The 24,230-nt window shown below is 44.9% G+C and overlaps 1 protein-coding gene across 1 annotated transcript in view; it reads left to right on the top strand.

The window, feature by feature from the left end:
• The first annotated feature begins 8,317 nt into the window (after positions 1-8,317).
• The window catches only part of GNAS (GNAS complex locus), a 144,005-nt gene continuing 128,092 nt past the window's right edge, over positions 8,318-24,230 (top strand). Inside the window, exon 1 of the mRNA XM_051633053.1 lies at positions 8,318-8,669. Within this exon, the coding sequence (XP_051489013.1) occupies positions 8,417-8,669 (253 nt within the window). The 5' untranslated portion in view covers positions 8,318-8,416. The remainder of the gene's footprint in view (positions 8,670-24,230) is intronic.

Consider the following 24,230-nt stretch of genomic DNA (forward strand, 5'->3'; position numbering starts at 1 on the left):
CCAGATGTGAGAAAGCATGTAGGGGAGTAACAGCTGAAATGGTGAAAAAGAAATTAAATGTTTTTCTTCTTCTTTTTATCTTTTAATGAGTCTGGTATTAATACAATGGGGCGTCATTAGCAACTAAAAAACGGCTTTAGGGTTGGGCTTCTCCCAGACAGCAACTCTACCTTTGCTCTTGGTGGACACCCTCAGGGCTGTGTCCCTGCAGCCCGTTCCAGTAGTGACATCTAGAGGACTCCAGCTCTCTGCAGTGGCCGCAGCTTTGCCCGGGTGGAAGGATGGCCTTTCCAGTTTGCTGTTGCCAGCTAAGTTAATTTCACAGTAATGTCGCAGAGGAAAACATTAACAAACATTTTGCATGCACTTATAACCACCCCCTGAGAGAACACTGTGCTTTCCTCATGCTGCAGCCCTCGCTGGAGTTTTAGATTTCATTAACTAATGGTGTAAGCTGCGAGCAAAGAAGCAAAGAGCAAAATCTGTCACTTCACTGCTGTTACTGATGGATTCATCAGGAGGCTGGTGTGAAGGGAAACCCTAGGACATTGCTCCCAGAGCCAGGGCCCAATGCTGGTGTGTGGTGCAGAGCAGATCACTTATGCCCTGGGAAGCATTTGCCACTGTTCCATTCCCCATTACCCACTAATCTTGCCCTCGAAGCACTGCACAAATAATCAGAATTGTGACTATAATTGCAGCTATGGTGAATTGATATCTCTGTTCTCTGCAGAGATAAAAAGAGGCAGGTGTTCAGGCAAGCTGAGTATATAAAGAGGATTTGTCAGTAGGAGCTGAAACTCCTCTGCAGGGCTGCTGCTTCCCATTTCTTTGAGGCATGCCACTGCAGTACCTTCCTCAGAGCCCTGGGTTCACTCAGCCTCCTTGGTCCTGGCAGCTCCAGCTCGTTATCTTGGCTCTTGAGTATCTTGGCATGGAGCTCTCAGGTGGCAGAGCTGCCAGCCTGCTCTGGGGCTTGCCTGCAGTGGAGATACCAGCCCTCTCCACCTCCCCTGTCCTGTGCAGCCAGCAATGCTTTCATGTTCTGGGCTTTTTATTACCAGAAAAGTAGATCCCTTGTTTCTCTGCCATTTTCTAGTTTAAAGCTGCATGAGAAAAAGGCAGTCTAGCAGGCAGAGTCAGCCTTGCCCAGTTCTTCCATGGGAAATAATAAACTGCAGTGCTCAGAAAAATTATGAAATCTTTACTGGTAGAATTTAACAACCTACTTACACTGGAGCCAACCAGGAGAGATTTATACAGCTGTAAAATAAACGAATTCTGTTTTAAATTATTTCAAAACCTGCACAAACTGCCTTTAAAGGGCAGGTTTGACTTTAAAAAATGAAATTATATTTTGTAATGCTGTTGACCCAAGCATTTAACAAATATTTTTGAGAAATAGCAGGGAGAAGGATTTCTGGAATTGTTTCCACTCAAAAAGTAAATTGATGGCAGTCTCTATCTCCTTCACTTATGCCCCTCCAGTCCATACTACCCTACAAGTCCTTTTCAATGTAACTTCCCCCTAATGCTCCCAACACCTCCATGCTGCTTGTTTGCTCTCTCTCTCTGAAGCATTGAGGTCACATCAGTGCCCAGATCAGCTGGGCACTGTTTGCAGAGTGTTTCTCAGAAAACCCCTAGGGTTGCGCAGTTGGACTTGGGACTTGCCACACTCTGGGTCTTAGTCACTTAAAAAACAGAGGCCTGTAATTGCTTCATCAATAAGCCTGACAGAGCAGGGGGTAGCACTGTTACCTACTTCAGTTAAGCCCTGTGTTAATTCTGTGAATAAGAGCACTGACATATGAGTACAGTATTTGCAGGACGGAGCTTTTAAACAAAGCAGGATGCTGGCTAAACTCCAGAACATCCAGTTGTTCTTTGCTTATTATACTGAACATACAGTTGTATTACAAAATTGTACATCTGATTAAGACCTTGCTAGTTCAAGTGAAACACTTTGCTCTTACTTGTTTTTTCCAAAAGGTTGCTGATTTTTTCAGATACTGATTCAGAAATGAGTGTTCATGTCCTACTGGTTTAATTAGTCACATGAACTGAACAACATGCATGCAGTGAAGCACACTCATGCTTGAGGGAAGCTCAAGTTTCTTCAGACTGGCTTGAACCTCCTCCTTCAGAAAGGATACAAGGAGAGCCATAGAATTGGAAGGATTATGGCTGTGAATTGCATGTTTCACAGGGAACATGGTGCATCACCAACTGTGTAGGAGGCCCTGATTTGACCCTGCCTGCTGGACAGTACTGTCTGAGTTACTTATCACTCCTGGATGTGAGCCAGTGTTATTGCAGGACTGGTCGCCCAGTTACTTGTTTCTGCCTGCAGGCACTATCTCGGTGTATGAAACCAGCCGGGTTTGTTGTTTCCTACCTTGGTTGATAAGAGCCAACAGATGTCAGTGCAGCCTGACTAACAGGAGGCCGTGGTGTGCTCAGGGCCTCTGCAGAAATATCCCTCGGTGGGAGCTGCACCATCAGAAGACTGCAGCATGCCTGGGAGAGGGGGAGAATGGCACCGAGAGCACTATCGGTGTGTTAGGGGAGGCTGGAGAGGCTCTCTCAGCTAAAAATACCCACCCAAGTATTTTTAAAAACACATTTGCGGGTCCTTACAAACACACAGATTTTTGTTGATGGAACAAGACTGCTCATTTATGCAGTGTATTATCCTTGAAAACCTGCTCTGTTTATGCAGGGAGCCCCATGACAAGCCCAGCTTGCTAAAGGTGCCACAATGATCTCAACAACAAATATGTCACTTTATCTGCTGGAGAGGGACGGAGGGGAAGCAGGAAGTATCTGCAGGCTGTAGGAAAAGCAGTTAAGAAATGGAAATAAGCTGCTTTATCAAGATATTGCTTTGCTGTTTTCACAAGTGCAATCCCAGTGGCTTTCTAGCCCAACTTGGGGCACTTCTTACATGGAGGTCAATGTTAGATACGTGTACAAAGCCCAGTAAAATCAGTGGAGTTGGGTAGGTCATCTGGTTAAGTGATTTCTGAAGAGAAGGAATTTGACAATGCACTGCTTTTCTACCTGAAGCCATAAATATTTTTTTCAGGTGACAGCTCTAGGACCCAGAAAGCCACTGAAGGGAACCTCACACCTGGTCTTCAGTGGGGAAAAACTGAACAAACAACAGGAAAATGTTTATATTCCAGAAGGAAAACTGGGGCATAATGCTGAAAACCAAGATGGTCAAGGGGAAATGCAGTGAGCTTTATTCTATTTTACAGAGTGAAAAATGTATGCTTTGGGGTTTGGATGGTGACACTGGCTGGTTCTGTGCCCAATGAAGTCTGTCTCCCCAGAGCACAGGCTGCTGTTACTACTAAAAGTCACCTACATGAGTGCCTTCAGAGTTTGGCAGGAGGAATGGACTAGGAGCAAATACTCACACCCTAACTTAGACCTGCAATGTCAGTTTGAACCCACAACACAGGACTCTCAGATACAGGTATCCAAGTCCTGCTGCCACCCCTGAGTGCCCTTCTTGCCATGGCCAGTCTTTTACCCTTCACTCCATGGTTAGGACCAGAGAAAAGACAGATTTTTGGATGTGATAAGTATCTCATGGGAATTTCTTCAGGATAGCTAACATTTGCACAAAGTCAATCAGGATTTTAGTAAGTTGGATACTTATCTATACAACTATGCATGCCAAAGTGCACAGCTTTTCTCCTGGAGTCCAAGACTTCACCCTGCGGCTTACAGGAACCAAAGACAGACTGGAAGGGTATCAATAGGAACTGACATTTAGATCAGGACTTCATTCCCTCTCATCTACAGCATTAAAAGATGAGACAAGACAGAAATTCAACAGTTTGGATCAATACTTAAACAGGGATTTAGGAACTGGACTAGATTTAAGGAAGCAATCTTTTACAATGAAGGTAAGTGAAACACTGGAACAGGTTGCCCAGGGAGTTGGTAGAGTGTCGTGTCCCCCCCCGGAAACATTTAAGGTCAGGTTGGTCAGGACTCTGAGCAACCTAATCTGGTTGAAGATGTCCCTGCTCACTGAAGGGGTTTGGACTAGATAACCTTTAAAGGTCCCATCCAACCCAAACTATTCTATGATTATATGACTCTATGACTGAAATTAGGCACTTAGTCACCCTTTAATATCTCAGCTTCAGTGTAGGAAACAGTGGAATGACAACAAAATAAGTATTGACCTGAAGCAAAGAACAAAATACAGACACCAGATGGAATCTGCTTCAGCTAAAATGAATGGAAAACACTTGCAGCCTGTAGTGGGTGTTCAACTATAGAGGGGCTGAGCAGACTTCTCAAATGTAGATTCCTCTCCTTATGTTCACTAAAAGCACTAAAGTGCTTTTGCAGCTGGGTGGCATGATTTCTTTTCCAGGGCTGCTCAGTACCCTTTGTTGCTCCAGGGACTCTGCGAAGAGCAGTTACAGGGCCCCCTTGAAAAGCTAACCCCTTTCCTTGAGATGCCTTGAACTGGGGTGCCAGGCTGCAGCCACCTACACTGACAAAGCTGAGCACAGAGCACTGGAGGGACAAGTGCCTGTGGGAGGGCAGTGCCAGAAGCTCGTGAGGGGTCTGACACATTTTGCAACAAGAAGTGAACATTGCATGTATAGATCACTTACAGTAACACAGGTGGGAGTTATTTTCCTTCCCAAGGCACAAATAAATGCAAATTTTACTCATTTACATTTCCTTGCTGACATATTTCCTGGTGTTGATCCAAGTTTTTTTTTCCTTATGTGTCCTTGTCTCTACTTTTAATGCTGCAGTCTCACAGTTATTGCCTCTCTTCCTCAGTATTTTTTGCATTCCCAGATGGCCCACTCTGCTTTTTAACCTCTCCGCATTTTTTCCCCATTGCAGATGGTATCAGCAACAGAATAAAAATACAGAGATCTGTAGCCTAGTGCTGGGGGAAAAGACAAATCTCTCTTCCCTTCCTTCCCTGGTGGGAGACAGGAAGAGGCAAGGTCTTAAGTCATGCCCACTCTGCTTGGCTGCTAGAGGGGCAGGAGGGGTAGAAGAGATGTGTGGAGGAGTAGCAAACTCTACAGCCATGACACTGCTGCAGACTCGGTGCCTCAGGAAGCCCTCTGATATCCCTGATGTGGAGAACTCCTCCTGGGCTGGTACAGCTGTGCCTTGTCCCACTGGGCAGCGGAACTTTACGAGCTCTCCCTTCTGTACACACGGACAGTTGCTTCTTGTAATGTTTGTTGCTGAAGGAGTTGAATGAAGCTGAACACATTGCCATGAGTTATGTGATTTGTCGTGCACAGGCGGAGTGGGGTAGATGTAGACTTGATCAGAGTCCTTTAGAAATATATTTTAATGGTGTTTTTTGAAATCCACCTAATTTGGGCTTTTTAAGCCTGAATCTGTCCAACTGCATCCATGCTTAAAGTACCATGTGGGTGAACAGTATTCCTATAAGGCAGAAGATGTTGTGATCTTCAAGATAATTTTCTCTGTCTTTGAAACCGTCAGTCATTTCAAAGAGCTGCCAGCCTGTGCCATGAACCTTTCACCCAGATGAAATATGTGACCTCATTCTCGCTGTCATTTTTTGCCACCAACTAAAACTGGTGTAAGCTGGGAAGCCAATGAACTTCTGCCTCTGACATTGTTAAGAGCTGGAATCTGAGTAACTACATCTATACTGTAACTAAAGGAAGGGCCATAGCCAGTATAGTAGGATGTGAAATTTCTAATTTCCTGAAACAAGTAACTTATAAGTTTTATGATGTATTTTAGGGCTTTAGAATAATAGGGTGAGGAAAAGCCTGTATTCCACTTTTAAATCCTACTTCATTTTCAGATTTCTACTTCAGATAATACCTGGAAGACGATGGACACTACAGTGAAGATAGGCTTGGTCTACTTAGCAGAACTTGTCACCTGCAATGGAAAGGTTTTCCAAGTAACAAATGGAAGATGGACTGATCATAGACTTGTCTTGCTATGAACTGCACAGCAGGGGAACGCTCCTTGTCTACCAACAGAACCAGGGGAACACATTCACAGGGTGAATTCTGCTTTCTAGTTTCACATTTTACCTTTTAGGTTTGTTTGGATTTTATTTATTTATTTATTTTTAGTTCACAGCCTCTAAGAGTTTGCTTTCTTTCTGCAGCTGGGACATCGACAGGTCTCTGCAACACTGTCAACTTCACAGAACTGTCCTGTCTGTAAGGATAACCTTCTTGTTTCAGTGCCTCTCCAAAAACACAGGAAGAAAAAGAAAACTATTACTAATAATTACGAATAGGCTGACCTTTACATTTTCTTGGAATATTATATTCTGAGGGGTGTGCTCATCAGAAGAATGAACTACCGGTCCCAGAGGAAAAGGCTTTGCAGCAAATGGAGACAGGTGTGGGCATCTCAAGCCTGATGTGAGATGGATTAATGCGTGCAACATGCAGCCACTGTTGCTGAAGCTTGGGCTCGCAGTGATGTGTAAAGTGAACTTGTCTGCTGTATAATGACTTCATTTGTACACTTACTAATTGCTGTAACAGCCAGGCAGCAGGGTATTGATTAGGTGCCTTGAGTGGTACATAGGCAATACGATAAATGGGAAGAAGAAGATGTTCTCTCCCTTTGCTCAGATGATGTCTTTCTTCAGGAAGAGATCCACTGACTTTCCACAGCATAACTTAAACAGGAGTGAAGAGGTCAAATGGGGACATCAGTTACCAGAAAGTCAGTCAAATAGAAATGAACTTGTTGAAATAATTAACATCCTTCCTATGAGGGACAGACACACACAGTGTCTGCTTATGGAATAGGTGCAAGCCTTTCTGGGCGTGTTCCCTCTGCCTGAGCCCAAACTCGGAGACCATTTAAACACACTTCCTGAACTTTGTTCTGGCATCCCCACTTGCTGTCACTGATTGTTCCTGGAACCACTCTGAGAACAGGATGCCAGGAGCCACTTTGCAGAGAAGTCCAAGGTCCCCCCCCTGTAGGACAGGGCTCAGGGTGAGCTCCTACCTTGTCAACACTGTCCTGCTGAGTGAGCAACAGAAGCACTCAAAGGTTTCAAATAGTATTTAACCTGTTCAGCCTTTTGGATGTTATTAAAGGGGGAAGAGCAGGTCATTGCAGCCCTTTTAACAGATCTATACTTCTACTGACACGGACTTGTGAAAGATTTTGCAAGAGAAATTCGTATCAAGAAGACATCTAACTTACAAGAAAGCATTGAAAGCAGAAACCCAGATTTTCAGGGAGAACTGCACAGGCTATTTGCAGAAGATGGGCTGTGGCACTGAGAGCTGGTTGGAAAGCTCTCATTCCAAAGTGCAGGATGTGTGGCCAGGCCCCAGAGAGTATTAGTCATATTATATAAGTGAATGTTCAGAGCTGGCCGGAGATGAGTATAAAATACAGTATGACAAAGTTGGCAGCACTGTGCATAGATCGTGCTGCCAGCGAGGGGGATGTTACCACAGCCAGCATCGTCACCCCCAGCCAGGTAAAGTGACAGTAACTGCAGAGGTGAATTTGAAGTTTACTGTTAGGAAGTAGATGTGGTGCCTCCAGAAGAGAGGCAGAGGGCAAGAGAGCAAGCTCCATCATTAACTCCTCCACTGGATGACGGTGCCGATAGAAAATAACAAGAAGCCACTGACAAATACAAGCGTGTGTGGCAGGAAGTGAAGAACTGGGGCGTGAACATGGCGCAAGTCTCAGTGTCACGTCCTTACTTCCAGTGGGCTGAGGAGCTGGGGTGGAGGAGCTCAGCCACAGTGTCCAAACTGGACATGAGCTCTCCAATGGACCTGGGCTCCTCCAGCCCGCTGCAGCATCCCCACGACATGCCAGAGGCTGGGATGTCGCCCCAGCTCCCGACCTGGATCCGTGGCTGGGGCAAGAGCCTCAATGCGGTCGGGGTGAAATATCAAACCACCGATGGCTCCGGTGGTTTGTGGTGCTGGAATTAGGAAAAGCTGGCCGACGGCTCCGACGGCTCCCCCAGCCCGGGCCGTGCTCGCAGGGCTGTGATGCCCGGTGGATTCCCCGCGGGGCAGGAGCGAAAGGCGAAGCCCGTTTATCCGCAGCCGGCCCCGGTGCAGCGGGACGCCGGCACCTTCACCTCGGGGGGGGGGGGGCAGAAGGGGCGCGGAGAGGGTTTGGCGTCCGTGCCCCCCTTCCCGCCCGGAGGCTGCGACGGGGGCCGCTTTCCAGAGAATACGGTAAACATGTCCGCATCACGTGTGGCCGCGGCGCGGGGGACCGGCCGAGGGAGGGGCGGGTCGGGACACCGCGCTCCGCAGCCCCGCCGGAGCGGGGACACTTTAAGAGGCCGCCGGGCGCCGCCGCCTCGCCCTGCCCGGCCCGGCGGAGAGCATGTCCGCGGCGCCGTAGGGCGGGCAGCTCCGGCACCATGGGGCTGTGCTACAGCCTGCGCTCCCGCCTGGCCGCCGCGCACCCCTCCGCGCCCTACGGCGGTCGCGCTGAGGCGGACATCGCTCCCTCGGCGGCGGCGGGGGAGCACGGAGACCCGCAGGTTCGGCACCGGCTGCGGCAGGACCTGGTGGCCAAGGAGCGGGCGGACAAGAAGCGGAGCAAGAGCATCGACAAGACGCTGAAGGCGGAGAAGCGGGAGTACAAGCAGACGCATCGGCTGCTGCTGCTCGGTGAGCGAGGGCGGCCCGGCAGGTGCGGGGCGGCCCGGCAGGTGCGGGGCGGTGCGGAGGCCGCTGTCAGCGCCGGTGCCCGGCGGCCCCGCGCTGGCGGAGTGGGCGGCGGCGGAGGGGGCGGGCCGGGCCCGCTCATGTGGGCGGCCGCGCCTCGGCCCCGCCGGGCTGGCCAAGGGGGGCGGCCCCGGGGGGCTCGGCGGGACCCCTCGGGCTCGGGGCCGCGTCCTGCCCGGCTGGAAGTGCAGCGGCCGCTGGGGCCGGAGCTTGTAGCCAGCGCGGTGGCGGTAACATCCCTCCGAAATGTACCTGCTCGGTCCCCACGAAGGTGCCATGTCCGCTCCTCCCCCTCCCCCCACCTCATCCCAAATAGTGATTGATAGAAAATCATTCACTGGGACCACAGGAGAAGGAGAGTTCTTTAAGACGGTGTAATTTTTCTGTACACGGAAAGCCCAAGGGTTTTTTTTATGTGTGGTAATTTTTTGCTGTCGCCTTCTCCGCCTCCCAAAATACACACCGGGGAAGTTTCAGCCAGTCAGACTGAGGCTTGTTTGGTTCATCACTGCCTTGCACCAGCACCTGCTTGCTGCATGGCAGCTTCTCCTGGGCTTTGCAGGACTCCCAGGCTGGAGATGCTCCTGCGTGGTGGTAGCTCCAGCCCGGGGCTCCCTTCCTGAGGGAAGCCCTATGGAGAGGCACCTGCTCTTTTCCTGCCTGTGTTGTGTGATGTCGGAGTTGGTCCGTAGTCATAGGAAGTCACGTATTGGCCTTCAGGTAAGTCAAAGGGGATTGGAAATGTTTCCACTCCCCTACCTCCCAGCACACTGCAGGTGGAGCACAGATTGTCCCGCACAAGTGTATTGATAAACTCTGAACATCTTAGAATGATAGAGAATATTTTCAAACGTCTGCAAATAACTTAAGAGCCTTCTATCCTCTGAGGCATGTGCGGTACCACGTGTGATAAATGGCAAGATTTGGTCTTGGTCTTTATGGTATGTGTTTGTAGTGTGAAACAGAGGAGCTGAATTTTAAGGAGCTTTAGAAAACAATATTGGACGTAGTTTTCTGAGTCTTAGTGGTAAAAGTTTTTATTCTGGATGTGCAGCCTCTTTTGATACGGTTGTAGCTATATTGATGAAAGTCTGTTAATAAAGGTGTACTTTCTTCTCATGAGAGGGGGAATGAGCAAAACTTGTGTGTAGACTAAAGGCTGTGATAGTAGTGGTAAGGAATCATACCTCTAACCAGCATGGCTTCCCTTTTAAGCAGTCTATGCTGTAGGTATTTTAAGGGTTTGTTTTGGTTTTTATATATTTTGAGTTTGTTCTGTAGTGAACAAGTGCATGGAGAAGGAGCTGTGAGAATTGTTTTTTCTTTGTAGATTAAATAATTAGGGGGAAAAAGCCAGTATGGCTAATTTTGATGTTAATCTGCAAGCCTTTAAGTCAAAAAGTCTATCTGATAGGCTTCTGTAATTGCAGTAGGCAATATTTCAGTTGCCTGTTTTTTAATAATGCTTATGATATGTTGCGCCACAGAACTGTTTTTTTCAGAAATGACATGAAACATTGAGTGGGTTAAATAATATATCTTAGCAGATTAAAATTATCTATGGTGAAGCCAACAGAGAGAGCATTCTTTGTCAAAGTACTGATTTGTAAATCTGATGGATATGAGTCAGTGTTATGCTGGCAGTGGTTTATTACATTTCAGCCTGTATTTGAATAGCAGGAAGTCACTTTTTGGCCCTCTTGTAAATCTTGGGATGCCTAAGAGACCCATTTCTCTGCTCCTTGCGCAGACTGTCAGTTTTCCAGTTAGCTTCCTTCCCTTGCTGCTTCTTCCCTGCATCTCACTCTCACTGTTACATTGTGAATTTTCTTTTTCTAAACTAGAATAAGAACTTTGGGGTATATTTCATTATACTTTATGTTCATCTGCAGATATTGCTGCCACATCCAAGAGTCTCTGTGCTAAGACTTCACCTAGATGCTTATGGAGTGCATGTGCAAGTAGTGTAGGACAGTAAAATTGAAGAAGGGGCATCTAGCTGGGATTTAAAGCTGGAACTAAGTCTTACTCCTAGGCATGGAGTTAGTGTGGGGAAAAAAAAAAGACTGAAGAAGTGCAGAGCCAGGTATGTCTCCTTGCTTAGGGTTGAAGGCTCAATGGCAAAAGCTGCAGGAGGTACTCATGATTTCTTAATTGTGCTGCCAACTTCTTAGGTTGATGTGCTCCTGCAGGAGCCTTTCACTGGCACAAGCAGCAAAGGTCACCACAGTTGGCAGCTCTTGCTTTGAGAGTAACAGAACTTAAACTAAAACTGCGCTGATGCTTCAGGTCTGGTCTGTCCCCAAGATTGTTATTTTTAACATATGGCTGCATTAGCTCATGTACTTTCAATGGCTGAAAATGTGGAGTGTTCCATCACATGCTCAGCTGTGGAGAACACAGGAGGGCACAAAGTCACAGGTGTCTGTGCCCATGTGTCCATGTGTATTGTGGTGTAGATAACATACCTTACAGCTGTCAGCTCTAGCTGGTTACCCTGAGTGTTACTCAGATGAGTGCTTTTAAGCACGACTGATATGTGTGTTCCTATTTTGCAGTTCTGTTTTTGGAAGGAAAATTCCTCACTTTATCAGGGTGCTCAAGGATGTGCAGTGCATGGTGATAGTTACTCAGTGGATATCTTTTGTCCTGTTACTTTATTTTAGTTCTTTTTTATTTTTTTCAATCCTTTTTCATCACCACAGATGTATAAGATACATTTTCTAATTCCTGAAACTTCTCTTAATTTCAGTAGAGCAAAGATCTTGCATCTGCTATATTTTTGAAGCAATGCTCTGACTTTGTCCTTGCAGAAGAGCAGTTTGTTATTTTGTTTCTGTGAAAGGTAAATACACAATCAGGTATAATCTCATTGGATTTTTTTTCTTAGTGTACTGTAAAAGCCACAATTTAAGATTACAATCATTGGTATGTAGGCAATGTAGTGTGAGTTCAGGGTTACTACAGGGTATTGGAGGGTGATTTTCAGTGCATGGGGGTTGTTTTTTGTTTGAGAAAAATCCTGAAAGTGTGTGCTTATGGGGGAAAGAGTTTTAAACTTTGCCATAAATCAATTCCATTCTACATGTGCTTTCTCACTGGAGACAGTAGTGTGGGTCTTCCTCTAGATTTTTTTAAAATTTCAAAGTATAATTCTTAAGTTTTCTTTTTATCTTACAACAAATATTCTATTGAAGAAAAGAAGGAAAGAAAGAAGGAAAGAAAGAATTGTAGTCCTGTCTGAGGAGCTTGAAGGCTTGTGATCCGTTAGTATTTTCAAACAAAACCCCAGTCTGTCTGAAAGTGTTGTTCAGCTCTCCTGGTGTATGCACTGCTTTACTATGACCTTCCTCCTCTTCTCTGGTCTGGTTGGCTGTAGGAGAGGGAACTTGGGCTGGTCTCCTCTCAGTGCTTTGCCAGTCTTTCTGTACTTAGTTTTTCCCTCTCTCAGGCTGAACCCTTACCCATGTAAAAAGGACTTGTAGTTTATTCCCATATTGAAAAGGAAGCATGAATATCAATATAGCAATGTAGGTATATGCACTTGTCATCTTAGGTATTTATATTAAACTATAGTGCATTAAATAATGGCCAGTCTGAATCTTACCTACATCAGTGCTTAAGTAAAAATGTTTCTAACATAAATATTTATATTGGTACAAATATGAATATAGCGCATGCAAATTTGAAGTTTTTATAGGGGGAATATATTATATGGGAAGAAAAACATACTTTAAAAAGCTAGGAAATATCAGTGAGAAGGCTAACCACAGTCACCCTCCCTGTGTGTGTGCTGCATGGTAAGCCCCTCCATACCATATAATTAAAGACTCTCTTGTATGGTTTACATTGTATTTTTTTTCCACAGGGCTTGTACTTCATTCAGGGCACAAGATGGATGTTGTGCAGTGAATGAGTGGCTATTCAATATTCTTATCCTCCTCATACAATGTGTCACCCTGTGCCCTATTTGTGACACACCATCCATACCCTGTTCTGAATAAAGAACTGTTGAACTCCTCATGGGCTTTTCTGTAGTACTGATCACTGCAGGGCCTGAATACTTCATAAATGTCAGTGGCTGGCACTGCTGCAAAATGAGGTGGTATCATTCTCCTTTTTTTGTGGCTGCTGGAAAGGGAAACACCACTACAGAAAGCCTGAGACTAAAAGTGCCCAAAGCCACCACTGGTGTTAAATGCCCAGTCTTTGTCTAATGATAATTTTTCTCCATTGTACTTGGCTTTTTAAAAATAACACTTTATGTGTTCAGAGCATGGGACTGTGAACACTCAGCACTTTTGCAACGTGAGCTTCAGATGCTCCTTAAAGTGTGACCCAGGGAGCAGGAAGCCCAGCTGGGCACCCCCTGTGGAAGCTGTATGCTGTTCAGGTGGCCACAGCAGCTCTACAATAGAATTAAGCTGGTCTGGTGCTCCAGGACAGCATTTAATCTCACAGGATTAACTTCTTCTGCTGTCATTCCTTTTCTTACTTCCTTAAAGTGAGCTGGTTATTGTGACACTGTTTCTTTCGAGGATTGGGCGGATGGGGAGAGGAGGACAACCAGTTACAAAAACCAACGTGCTCAAGCACTTGATGAAATTCCATCTCACAGGAGCTTGTCCTTTTGGACAACATCGTAATTCACTTACAGCTGATTTATTTTCTGTGCCCCATGTTTTGTGAGCTGGAAAAAAAGCCCTGCAAAAAAGTGTGTAATCCTTATTAGAAGATTGTGTAAAAGATGGACAGAACAAAATAGACTAAAAATGTAGAGGGGACCTTTATCCTGGTACTTCCCAATTCTTGAAAACAAGATTTTTGGCACTAAGCATCTTATACCAAGTTGTTATTTAATTTCCCCCTTGAAGAAAAGCAGGAATAGGAAAATCCAAAAAATCCTGGGGTCAATCCTGTAGGATGCTTGTGATGTATCTTGTAACAGGCTCCTCTACTGAACATCCTGTCCCCCACACGCTGTGATAGCAGCTCGCAGGGCAGCAGTGCATGGTTGTTCTCCAAATGGACTGTCATTAGTGGTGAAGGAGTTACAATATTTTCCAATAGGGTTCCCAGTAATTACCAGATACTACAAGAACACTTGGACATGAGAATCTCTGTGGTTTTCATCTGCCCATTACTTTCCCGTGTGGACATGGTGATCCTGCTGTGGACACCAGGAGGTGGTATGCTAATTATGGGTCTTCATTGACAATGAAGGGCCTCTGCAAGATGCGTCCTACTCTGTTCCCACTGCTGCATACAAATTGTGCTCTATGGCATAGAGTGCTTCCTGTTCAGTTGGTTATAAACAGAGATCTTCTGGGTCTGGAGCATGTTCACTCTGAACAAAAATACTGGGAAAGCTTTGCAAAGGGTAACAAGGCTTGACCCGGTGTGCAAGCTTTGCTGCCTCCAGGACCTGTGGCGTGATTTGGTGAATGTTTCCTGAACTTCGGAGCAATGTAGCCTCTTCAGCATTGGTACTGCTGTGCTTTAGATCACTTACTAAGGTACCTTTTCTCCTGCTCCCATTTTAAAATTTCATAGAAAGGAGAAAGGCAGACTACTCATTGGTCCCTGTTTTTTTTTTTTCTTTGTTTTGGAGTTGTTTTTTTTGAGCTCTGGACCTTGACTTTTTCACTTTTCCCTTGTACTTCCTTCATCTAAACAAAGAAATCATTAGCCTTAGGCAGACACATGGCCTGGAGACCTCCAGCCAGTATGTTTGAAGTCTGGCAAAGTTTGAGCTGCTTCAAACTAGGTCCTGCAATGGAAGGTGTCAGGAAACCTACAGCAACACCACTGTAAAAGGATTATGATGGAGGCCTGCTAAGGATAGCAGAATTTGTTCTGAAAAGTGTGTTAACCAGCAATCCTACCTTCATCAAAACCTGTAGTGTCAGAAAAAAGGGATTAGTAGTCATCCCAACAGAAATGTGGAGCTTCTTTATGACAGTTTTCTGTGCTAAGGATACCCACACATCTCTTTAAGGTGTGTTCACATTCATTGAAGAAAAACCTTGAAGAGCACAGCTAGTTCTAATGGCATTCAGTTCTTCCCTGGCTCCCTTAAATTTAGGGAGTGTACTTATTCACAAATATGCGTGATTTCATTGAATTTCCTTCTAATTGCTATAATTTAGAAAAGCAAGGAAAAAAAGCTTGGCAATTCCCTGGAGTGAGGACAACTCAGATACTTGTCATAAGAAAGGCTGGTGATCAGGCATATAAATCCATAATACTTTAAATATTCAGACCTGAAGGATGTGTCTCGAGAAGGGAATTTGAACTCCATGACTTACTGTCGTTGTTCCCCTGGTCAGTGAGGCATTTGAGGAACAAGCCACTGTATGCTTTATAAATAGTTCAGCTGAAGTTTTCTTTACTTCCTCTAATGTGTTCCCTCTGCAAAGCAAATCCAAAGTATCTGTCTCTGAGCAGCATTTTATAAGATTTGCATGTCACTAAAAGGAAGAAAAATAAAAAAATTAATATTCTTTGCATTGAGGAACATGGCATTGGTGGGGAGGCACAGTGTGTCAGATTTCAGAAACTCACCACTGTTTATTTTGCCCTCTGAAGGAAGTGGATGCTGAGGAGGATGGGTTGGTTCCTAACAAGGAATAAGATGCAGTTTTACAATGTACAGTCTTGCTCTGTTTAGCCACTTTAGTCTCTGCTACAGAGTCTCTTTATTCTCTCTGCTGAAGATGAATGCTGAAATTCCTGGGAAAACCCAGGTAAATTCTGATTCAGATTAGAAGAAGAGTTGGTGGGGGGGCTTACTCCAACTGAAAGACTATTCCTTCTATTCCTTCACCTTTTTCCCCATCCTAAGCACAATTAAATCTCCTTGCAGGGAGGGATTTGCATATTAAAATCAGATAGCACACCAAGCAACCAAATGTGGTGCCTCCCATTCCCTGGTATGTCTCCATCCCAAGAGGGCTGAGCTTGGCACTAGCCTGTCCATGTATTCAGCACTATTTCCAGAAAATCAAAGCTTTTACCCCAGCACAGCTTCAAGAAGGTTTGTTTGTGCATAGCGATGCTGCCATGACTTCATGACTTTGACCTCAAGGAAGTATATTGGGTTCAGTGGAAAAACAAATCAAGGGAGGACCCAACCCCTCACCCATCCCATGTGTGCCCTGCGCGGGGATGGCATTTATCCCAGGGCCCATGGAAAAGAGCTGTGGGAGCTGCTGGTGAAAATGTCCCCTGCAGTTTTCCCTGTCAAGCAAAGGTGGTTTATGTGTGAGGTGAAATCCTGGTAGTGTGACTAGAAAAGTGTTTTTATGTGGTTTTTCATGGAAGAGCCTTTCATTTTAAAGCGCAATTTCAGACGTGACTGGAGAGTTTGCTCAAAATAAGTTGCTTTAAAAATCTAAGGCTTGCATTTTGGGAATATTAATTGGATTTTGAAATTGGCTGATAACCTTGACCAAGAACTGTTACTGACTGCTGAAGAGTGTATTACATTGCAGAGGAGCTTGGAAGGTGCAGGACATGTCTGCTGCTCCTGGGGCTGTTCAGCACAGGTTACGAGGTAGTTGGGGCAGCCAGAAATGTGAGCATGAACTATAACTTGTTCCTGTCATGTTGCAGAGATATTAGTTTTCCCTGATACACTGAAACAATTCTGATCGTGGTCTTGCTGCTGGTTACTGCATGTTGTATGCCGGCATGTGCAGGAGCCAAAGGCTGGTGGAAAGGATTCTCTAGGCTCCAGCTCTATGGTTTATAAGAAAGCTGTAAAGTTTTTTCATCATTAACTAGTTGGTATGTGTTTGTAGAGAGCCCAGCTCCATTTTCTCATAATTGAAAATTAAAATCAGAACTGTTTTTACAGTTACTCTGTATCCTTTTTCTTTTTGTCAAGGCGAAAATAGCAGAGTACTGCAGGGATCAGACTGTCTTCTTCACCTCTGTTGAGACTGAAGGTGATCATCTTCATCTCCATCTTCCTTTGCATGATGAAAGGAGTCATGAGGCAGTGCAATGACTGTTGGCTGAGTGAGTGACGAGTAGCTACAGGTTTCATTTCAGCACATGGATGGGTGCCCTAATTGATGTCTGTGCTGCATCTACTCGCTTGGGTGCCATTCAGGGAGTACTGTTACCATCTCTGAAGAGGACACACTTAGTGTTACTCGAGGCTTCTCCTATTGCCTCATGCTGTTGAAGACAAGTTTCAGGCATCAAAGCAAGGTGACAGCTTTAGTCCTTTATTTTAATTTTGCTTTATGTCACTTAGTCACAGAAGCATCCTGACTGCAGGTGACCTCTGTAGGGAAGAAGAACTGTTTCCCACACAGTTTGACTGGGACACCAACAACTGTGCAATCCTGTCTCTTACTTTATTTGGAGACCATGAGCTCTGCTGGCTTCTAGGTGGAGATGACAAACAGTTTGAGTCCACATAGCCTGGAGCACAGTCAGCCCTTAGTGAGAACCTGCATCTCTCTTCCTTGTCTGTCCCTGGGCTATTCCAGAATGTGCCTGCCCAGTGGCAGTGCCTGAGGAGGGGCTCCAGTGCCCAAGGTGTGCTGGGTGCAGATCTTGGGCTGCACCTCAGCAGCAGCTCAGAAGGGAGATGCTGCTGCGGAAATGAGGTGGGGAAGAACCCTTAACAGGGTTTGTCCTTCTCTTTCTCAGTGACACCCTCATCACGTGTCACACCACAACCTCTTCCTCTTCCCCTCCCCACCACCTACTGGACACAATTTTTAGTTTGTGGGTTGTATTTGTTTGGGTTTGCATTTTTGCTGGTTGTTTTTTGTGCTGAAATCTCAAAATTGCTGGGTTTGCTGGGTGGTTTTCTGGAGTACTGTGGGATTTGTGGGACTGGAACTTTATAAGGGGGTCAGGGGGTGTGAGGAAATGGAGACACTAAGGAGAAGATCATGCAATCAAGAGCTGAAAATCTGCCTTCAGATTTTGTTTTTTATAAATGCCAGTTAAAACTGCTTGGAAGAAAAATACTGTATAAAATATTCTCTTGGTGCTTTTCCTGCCTTATCTCCACACAGGAAATTCACAATTTGACAGACTTGATTTTTCTCTGGTTATTAAAAACATATAGCAAATACCTTTTAGACTGTAAAAGCTGAAAAGCATTTATTCCTCTAAGCCTGATTCCTTAACACTACCCATGCTCTCATTTCTCTCAGCTTCTGTGAAGCTTTATCTCTTGTCTGTAGCATTTTGTGGTTTTAGGTGGTGAGTGATGCAGGACTCGATTTGCAGATATTTCAGAGAATATGTAGTTGTTTTTTTTAAACCACTTAAAATATTCACAAGGAAAATAGTCTTTCTTGTCTGTTTTACCCCAAAACAAAAAATGAGATAAAATTTTAGTGGTTAGTCATGAAACATGTATATACCCTTCTATCCAAAAGCACCATGTGCACTGCTATTGGGAAGTCAGAAGCACTTTATAAAAGCCTGTTTGATTAGCAAATAGATGAAATGAGGGAAATTTCATCCTTGGCCTTTGGATCAAACCAGGAGTTTCAGTCTGGAAGACTCCATGGCAGTCCCAGCCAGCTCAATGGGATTATTGAGAGGAGCAAGGGCCATGTCAGCCATCCCCTCTTGGAGCCCACGGGAGCAGGGAGGGACCGGGGTACTGCACTCCTGTCCCTCTGGCACAGGGACAATGCTCCATCCCCTGGGCAAGGCATGGTGGGACACCAGGAAATCGTGCTTACTCCACTGAAGTGCAGAAACAGCCAGTTTAGCCTGAGTATCACTGTTGGGCCCAAATTGGAGTTTTAATGTACAAAGGTGCTTAAGAAAATGTTATTTGGAACTTTCTCTGCCAGTTAATTATTCTGTATTAGAAGGTGTGAGAGTCTGTTTCTTCAAGCAGAGGTCTAAGCGAAAACTGAATGCTGCAAAGATATTTACCATTCAGGCTTATTTTGGGAAGGAGATGAGGAAAGGCCTGATAAGTTATATACTTGACCGCATGTAGTTAAAAATATTATTTGGAATATAAACTTCCTTGTCTGAAGACCAGCTTTATGTGTGAAGTCAAAAAGCACAAAAAGCAGTTCTCCTCCTGGCCTCCATAAGTATACCTTAATGCTGCTGAATCCTGGAAATTATGCAGGGCATGCTTTTTAAATGTTGATTTTGACTTCTTGCCTGGGACCAAGTGTAAAGTCTTTCCAAGGAAATACTTAGAAGACTTCCAATGAAACCCAAAAGCTGCTGCCAAACCTTAGTTTTTAGAAAGGGAGTAGGGGGCAATCCAGACTGTTAAAAACTTCCAGTTGTTTGTAATTAAATCCTCTTCTTCTGTTGCACAATAAACATATACTTAGAAAAATATCATTTTACATAATACTTATGTGGTTTACTGCTGCTCTTCAGCTGCTAAAAATCAAGCAGTAGGTCTACTATTTTAGTCTGGAAAGGTTACTGGAAGCTGGGAAGCCAGGACTGATGCAGCTGTGCCACCACAGTGGCACATATCCATGTATCCAGTGGTGACACGCAAATTGAGCCAGGGAATCCTTTTCTCATCATGAACCATCTTTGCCACTTCTAAGTAATTTAGGTTTGTTTTGGATTGACAGGGATGGGAATGAAGAGGAGATAAAAATACCCTATCTGCATGTCCCTCCTGGCCTGCAGCAGTACCATTCATGGAGGCTGTGGGATTGCAGGAACTTGTCATCACTCTGCTTGCTTCTTGGAGGGCTGGCAGGAGACAGGAACACTAAATCCTCACTGCTTTCCCCACCCTGAGGTTGGTCTGCCACAGTTCATTCAAGACAGTTTCTCTGCTGCCATCATTCATCTGGCAAATGGGACGTGTGGTGGGGTGGAAACACCAGCAGCTCTTTCTGACAGCTCTGCTCCTTTTCCTAGATGGCATTCAGGAGATGCCCCTGGGTCTGAAGCAACTGACAGGTCTGTCAGAAAGCCCAGCACAGATAATACCTGGTTGGGGCACAAGAGGACAAAGCTTGAGTGAGATTTTGTACCCCTTTGTTCAGAGAAGGAAAGCCACCAGTCTGTGTGACAGATTCATGATGCCTTTGCTTATAGAGAAGGAAGTCACTTTGGGCTCTGGAGCAGCCTGTCTCTTGTCTTTTGTCAGTACTGTAGTCACCTCCAGTTGTGTTGTTATTGTTACTTAATACCAAAGATTAATGTTTGTTATGGCCATAAAAGGGCCGTCACAGTTTTCAGTGTAGGCACCTTGATTTTGCCAAGCAAAATGGCAAAGAAATCTCTGATTTTTAGTTAATGAAGTTGTACAGACATGTAGCCCTAAGCCAGAGGTTCAAAGGAGGGCAGAAGGCTGCTCCCACCAGTGGTGGGCACAAACTTTGAGACCCCTGCCCAGTGCATATGACTGTCCTGCCTTAGACCTCTTGCAGGTGGCAGCACTATCTGGGGAGGGGACAATCTGAGTGTGAGGTTTATCCAGGAGGTAAATTTTCCATTTAGCCGTGGCAAGGGAGAGAATTTTTTCTAGGAATGTGTAAAGCAATGGCCAGTTGTTACTAGGCAGGTGGCAGGAGCCCTCGGGTACTGAGGGAAGAACAGACACAAGGCATGGAAAGAGCAAAGAGGAACATCTGAGAGCTGTTATCTAATAAATTACATAAGAAAATCCATGAAGCCTTGCAGAGCAGATTTGTTAGGATTTGAGATGAAAATCCCTGTTGCTTGTTGAGATTATCTCCCAGCATATGGCAGGGAATGTAACAGAGATATAGAATTAGCTGCTAATGATCTGGACACCTTGTGAAGACAGATGTTTGTAGGCCTGCATAACTGTGTGCTGTTTAATTCAGCTGAAATCTGGACTACTCAACAACAGGCATGGTATTCAAATACTTAGTATCTTTGTTTCCCACTGATCTCATCCAGTACAGATCATCTCTTTTCTCAGAAATATCTCTGGGGTAATTTTACGTGAAATTAGAATGGAGAATTCAGGAAATCACAATCAAGATGGTGACAGCAGGCAGCATTACCAAGCGAGGCAGCGCGGTGAGCTGCCGTCATCTCTGCAGGAAACCCAGAGCATCTCTGCTGCACCATGGCACAGCCCTGCTGTATTGCTTAAGGATGTGCAGGATTCGTTCACAGTTTCTTTACAGGATGACTCATTGGTGGATTTCCAAGGCTAACAATGCTGCAGTTGAGGAGAAATTTGCTCTTGGGTTTTGGTGTGAATGGCCTGACTTTTGGAGAAGGCTTGAGCAAGCCATATTTGAATTAAGGACTTTAGCCTTATGCCTACTTTAATACCAAATTATAACTGATATTTGTATGTGTGCAACGTTAGAGAATTCGTCACCTTTCCAAGAGGAAGAGTCTTGAGTTTTTACCAGGTTTTTGGTAAAGGCTATTTAGTTGGTCCTTATTAGAACTTTTAAGCATCATCAGCTTGAACGTCCACCCACAAGCAATGGATGCCGAGCTCTGTGTCCCAGCTCACAGGTTGCAGGTTGGATGAATGAAGTGAACAGAGTATTATACTGGAGAGAACAGGGAAGCTGTGTCTGCTCTCGCAATCCCTGATGGTTCTTGCTTCACCCAGGTTCTGTGCTGGTCACCAGCAGCTCCTCCACATGTGCTCAGCATGCCATTAGAAATACAGGGCTTAAGTTATCTGTGGTCTACAGCACATAGTCCTGTGAGAAGGGTCATATCCTCTGAACCCCTGCTGATCTCAGTGGTGTTGTCCATCACTAGTTGGTCTCCATCTTATCTACTCCATCATGTTGTCCCTGTTGGTTTGCCTGCTACTCCGTTCCCTAGCACACTTTCCACAGCTGCAGAATGTCAGATCTGCTGTCAGAAAAATACATCAGCATTTCTGAACCCTTACCACTGACAGGATGTTTTCTAAAAAACTAATCTGTCTCTCATTTTAACAAATGCCCTATCACAACTTCTCTGGACTCTCAGTTCATTCTACAGCTGCTTCATTCAGAGCCTGCTCCCTTCCCTCCTGCTGTCACCATGAAGTGGTGTCCGTTAAGTTTTCTTCATCACTACGTCTTCTATCACACGTGCCCAGGGCTGACCAAGATAGCAGTGCTGCACAGACAAATGCCTCATGCAAACTCCCCTCTGTTACATGTTTTGGGTAGTTTTGGTACGACCTGACTCACCCTGACTCTGAACTAGATACCCAACTCATCCTCTCCATTGTTTAAGGCACTGAAGTTTCTAACTCATGGACATAGTTTCTCCTAGGCTCTCTTTGGGGTGTCTGCATTTACTTAAGCCTTACTTGAACAATCTGCTCTGATAATGTTCTTGCTATGCTTCTATTTCATTAGGTTCAAAATAATGTTTCCTAAGGTTTCCTAATTTACTTATCTCAATTTGCATTATTGGAAGCCATCCTCCTGGAGTTGGAAGATTTTATTGTTCACAGAGGAAAATAGTTTGTTAGCTGTCAGTTCAGTTCGTCTTTTTTCCACCCCTTCCTTCATGTTAAACTTCCTTTTGGGCTTAATATTTTACAGTATGAGCAAGGCCTTAACCTCAACCTTTCTTTGTAAGTTAGATTCTTTTGACCTGGCGTCATCTTGTTACAAAGCTTCACACGCTGCAGTACAATAATATTTTTCTTGTGGTGCAATAAGCAGCACTGCAGACACAGTTCCAGATGGGGTCATTTTTTCTCTAAATTAGCAACTGTCTTAATAGATATTTTCTGTGGCTTCCAAACGATGTGGTATTGCTTGAACAAAAATGTAATTCCACTGGGAGATGTCAAGCCCAACTTTTGCTGGGCTTCCAGAAACAATTTGTTTAGAATTTATTTGCACAGTCAAAACAAGGTTTCTCACATGCTGTATTATGAAGCTGTATATTTAGAAACTGATCACAAATATTAATATTCTCTGCTATATTTTTCTCACAGAACATAATTTTCATGCAGGTTTACGTATTAATGTAAGGCTTAAACTATGGCAAGTATGTAATAGAATCATAGAATGGCTTGGGTTGGAAAGGACCTTGAAGATCATCTAGTTCCAACCCCCCTGCATGGACAGGGACATCTCCCACTAGATCAGGTTGCTCCAAGCCCTGTCCTTCCTGGCCTTGAACGCCTCCAGGGAGGGAGCATCCACAGCTTCCCTGGGCAACCTGTTCCAGTGTTTCCTCACCCTCACAGTAAAGAGTTTCTTCCTAATGTATAACCTAAATCTATTGTCTTCCAGTTTAAAACCATTACCCCTCATCCTATCACTACACACCCTTGCAATAAGCCCCTCCCCAACTTTCCTGTAGGCCTCCTTAAGGTACTGGTGCTGTCTTGAAACAATATAAATGTTTAATTGCATAAAAGCAGAAAGCCCAGTTCTCTGCCACTGGAGATACAGAGTAATATATTCACTTGAAATTTCCTCAGGGGGTGAGGAGGACTCTTTTATACAAACCAGCCATGCTGCTGACCAGCAAGAGAACTCCTTGGTGGTGGTTAGCAAGATGTGGGTGGACATTTGGGACCATTTGCTTCAGGTCTCCTTTGTCACAGACAAACGTGGAAGATGCAGTAAATCCAGAAAAAAAATCCACCAGGGTTGGGACCACCTTTTACAAATTTAAAGCCCTATGGACAAAAAAACAATAATCATGAAGCCTCAAAAAGCAGTTTCTGAGAACAGCTGGAGAAGTGATCAAGGGACAGGACTTTGACCCCTTGCAATAGCAGGGAAGTTGGTAGATGAAAGATGAGAGAGGCCCAAATGGAAAAACTGAGAATAAGAAACTCTTTTTGGGTGAGGGTGTTTATTTTAACTGTTTATTTTAACAGCTGGGTTTTTTTCTTTCTTTCTTTGTGTTTTTGTTGTTCGAAAAGACCTCAAAACCCAAACCAACACCTGACGACCTTTGATAAAGACGAATTGTGTAGCTCCATAAAATAATTTTTTTGGTAGCAGATTTTAAAACAGAAGGACTGCTACAATTTTTTACAGTTTCATCCAGTGAGAGGCCCCGAACCAACTCTGAGCCTTGTCCTGCAGCATTGCATGTCTGTGCTCTGGAGGCTGGGCAGCTGTTGCCCAGCCCGTGGTTCACAGGCTGTTTGGTGCAGGGCAGCCTGCACCAGCTCGAGGGCCGTGACAGCAGAAGGGACTAGGCAAGACCTGGTTCTGAGCAAGAATGGCTCTTTGTGTTTGTGCACTCTGGGTTGAGCATGTTTTGTGTTGGGATGGCTCATCCCTTCATGCTGGAGGCCTGGGAGATGCTGTTGGAGCTATTGTGCTTCAGGAGAGACAGTGGGGTTTTGTATAGCTGAAGTGCTGAAGCTGTGCCCAGGGATGGGAGACATCCCTGCCAACTCCCCATGGGAACAGAGCTGGGAGGGCATGAATTTCTTATGTCCATGGGGGTTGTTTGGTTCAGTTGAGCTCTCTTGTGAAGATGTTGCAAGAAGACTGTGTGTCTGGGTCATGCCGCGTTATTAGCTGAGATTTCTATTTTCTTTTTAGCTTAATCCTCCACCTG

Source organism: Apus apus, chromosome 15 (genome assembly GCF_020740795.1).
Source record: "Apus apus isolate bApuApu2 chromosome 15, bApuApu2.pri.cur, whole genome shotgun sequence".
NCBI classification, from domain to species: Eukaryota; Metazoa; Chordata; class Aves; order Apodiformes; family Apodidae; genus Apus; species Apus apus.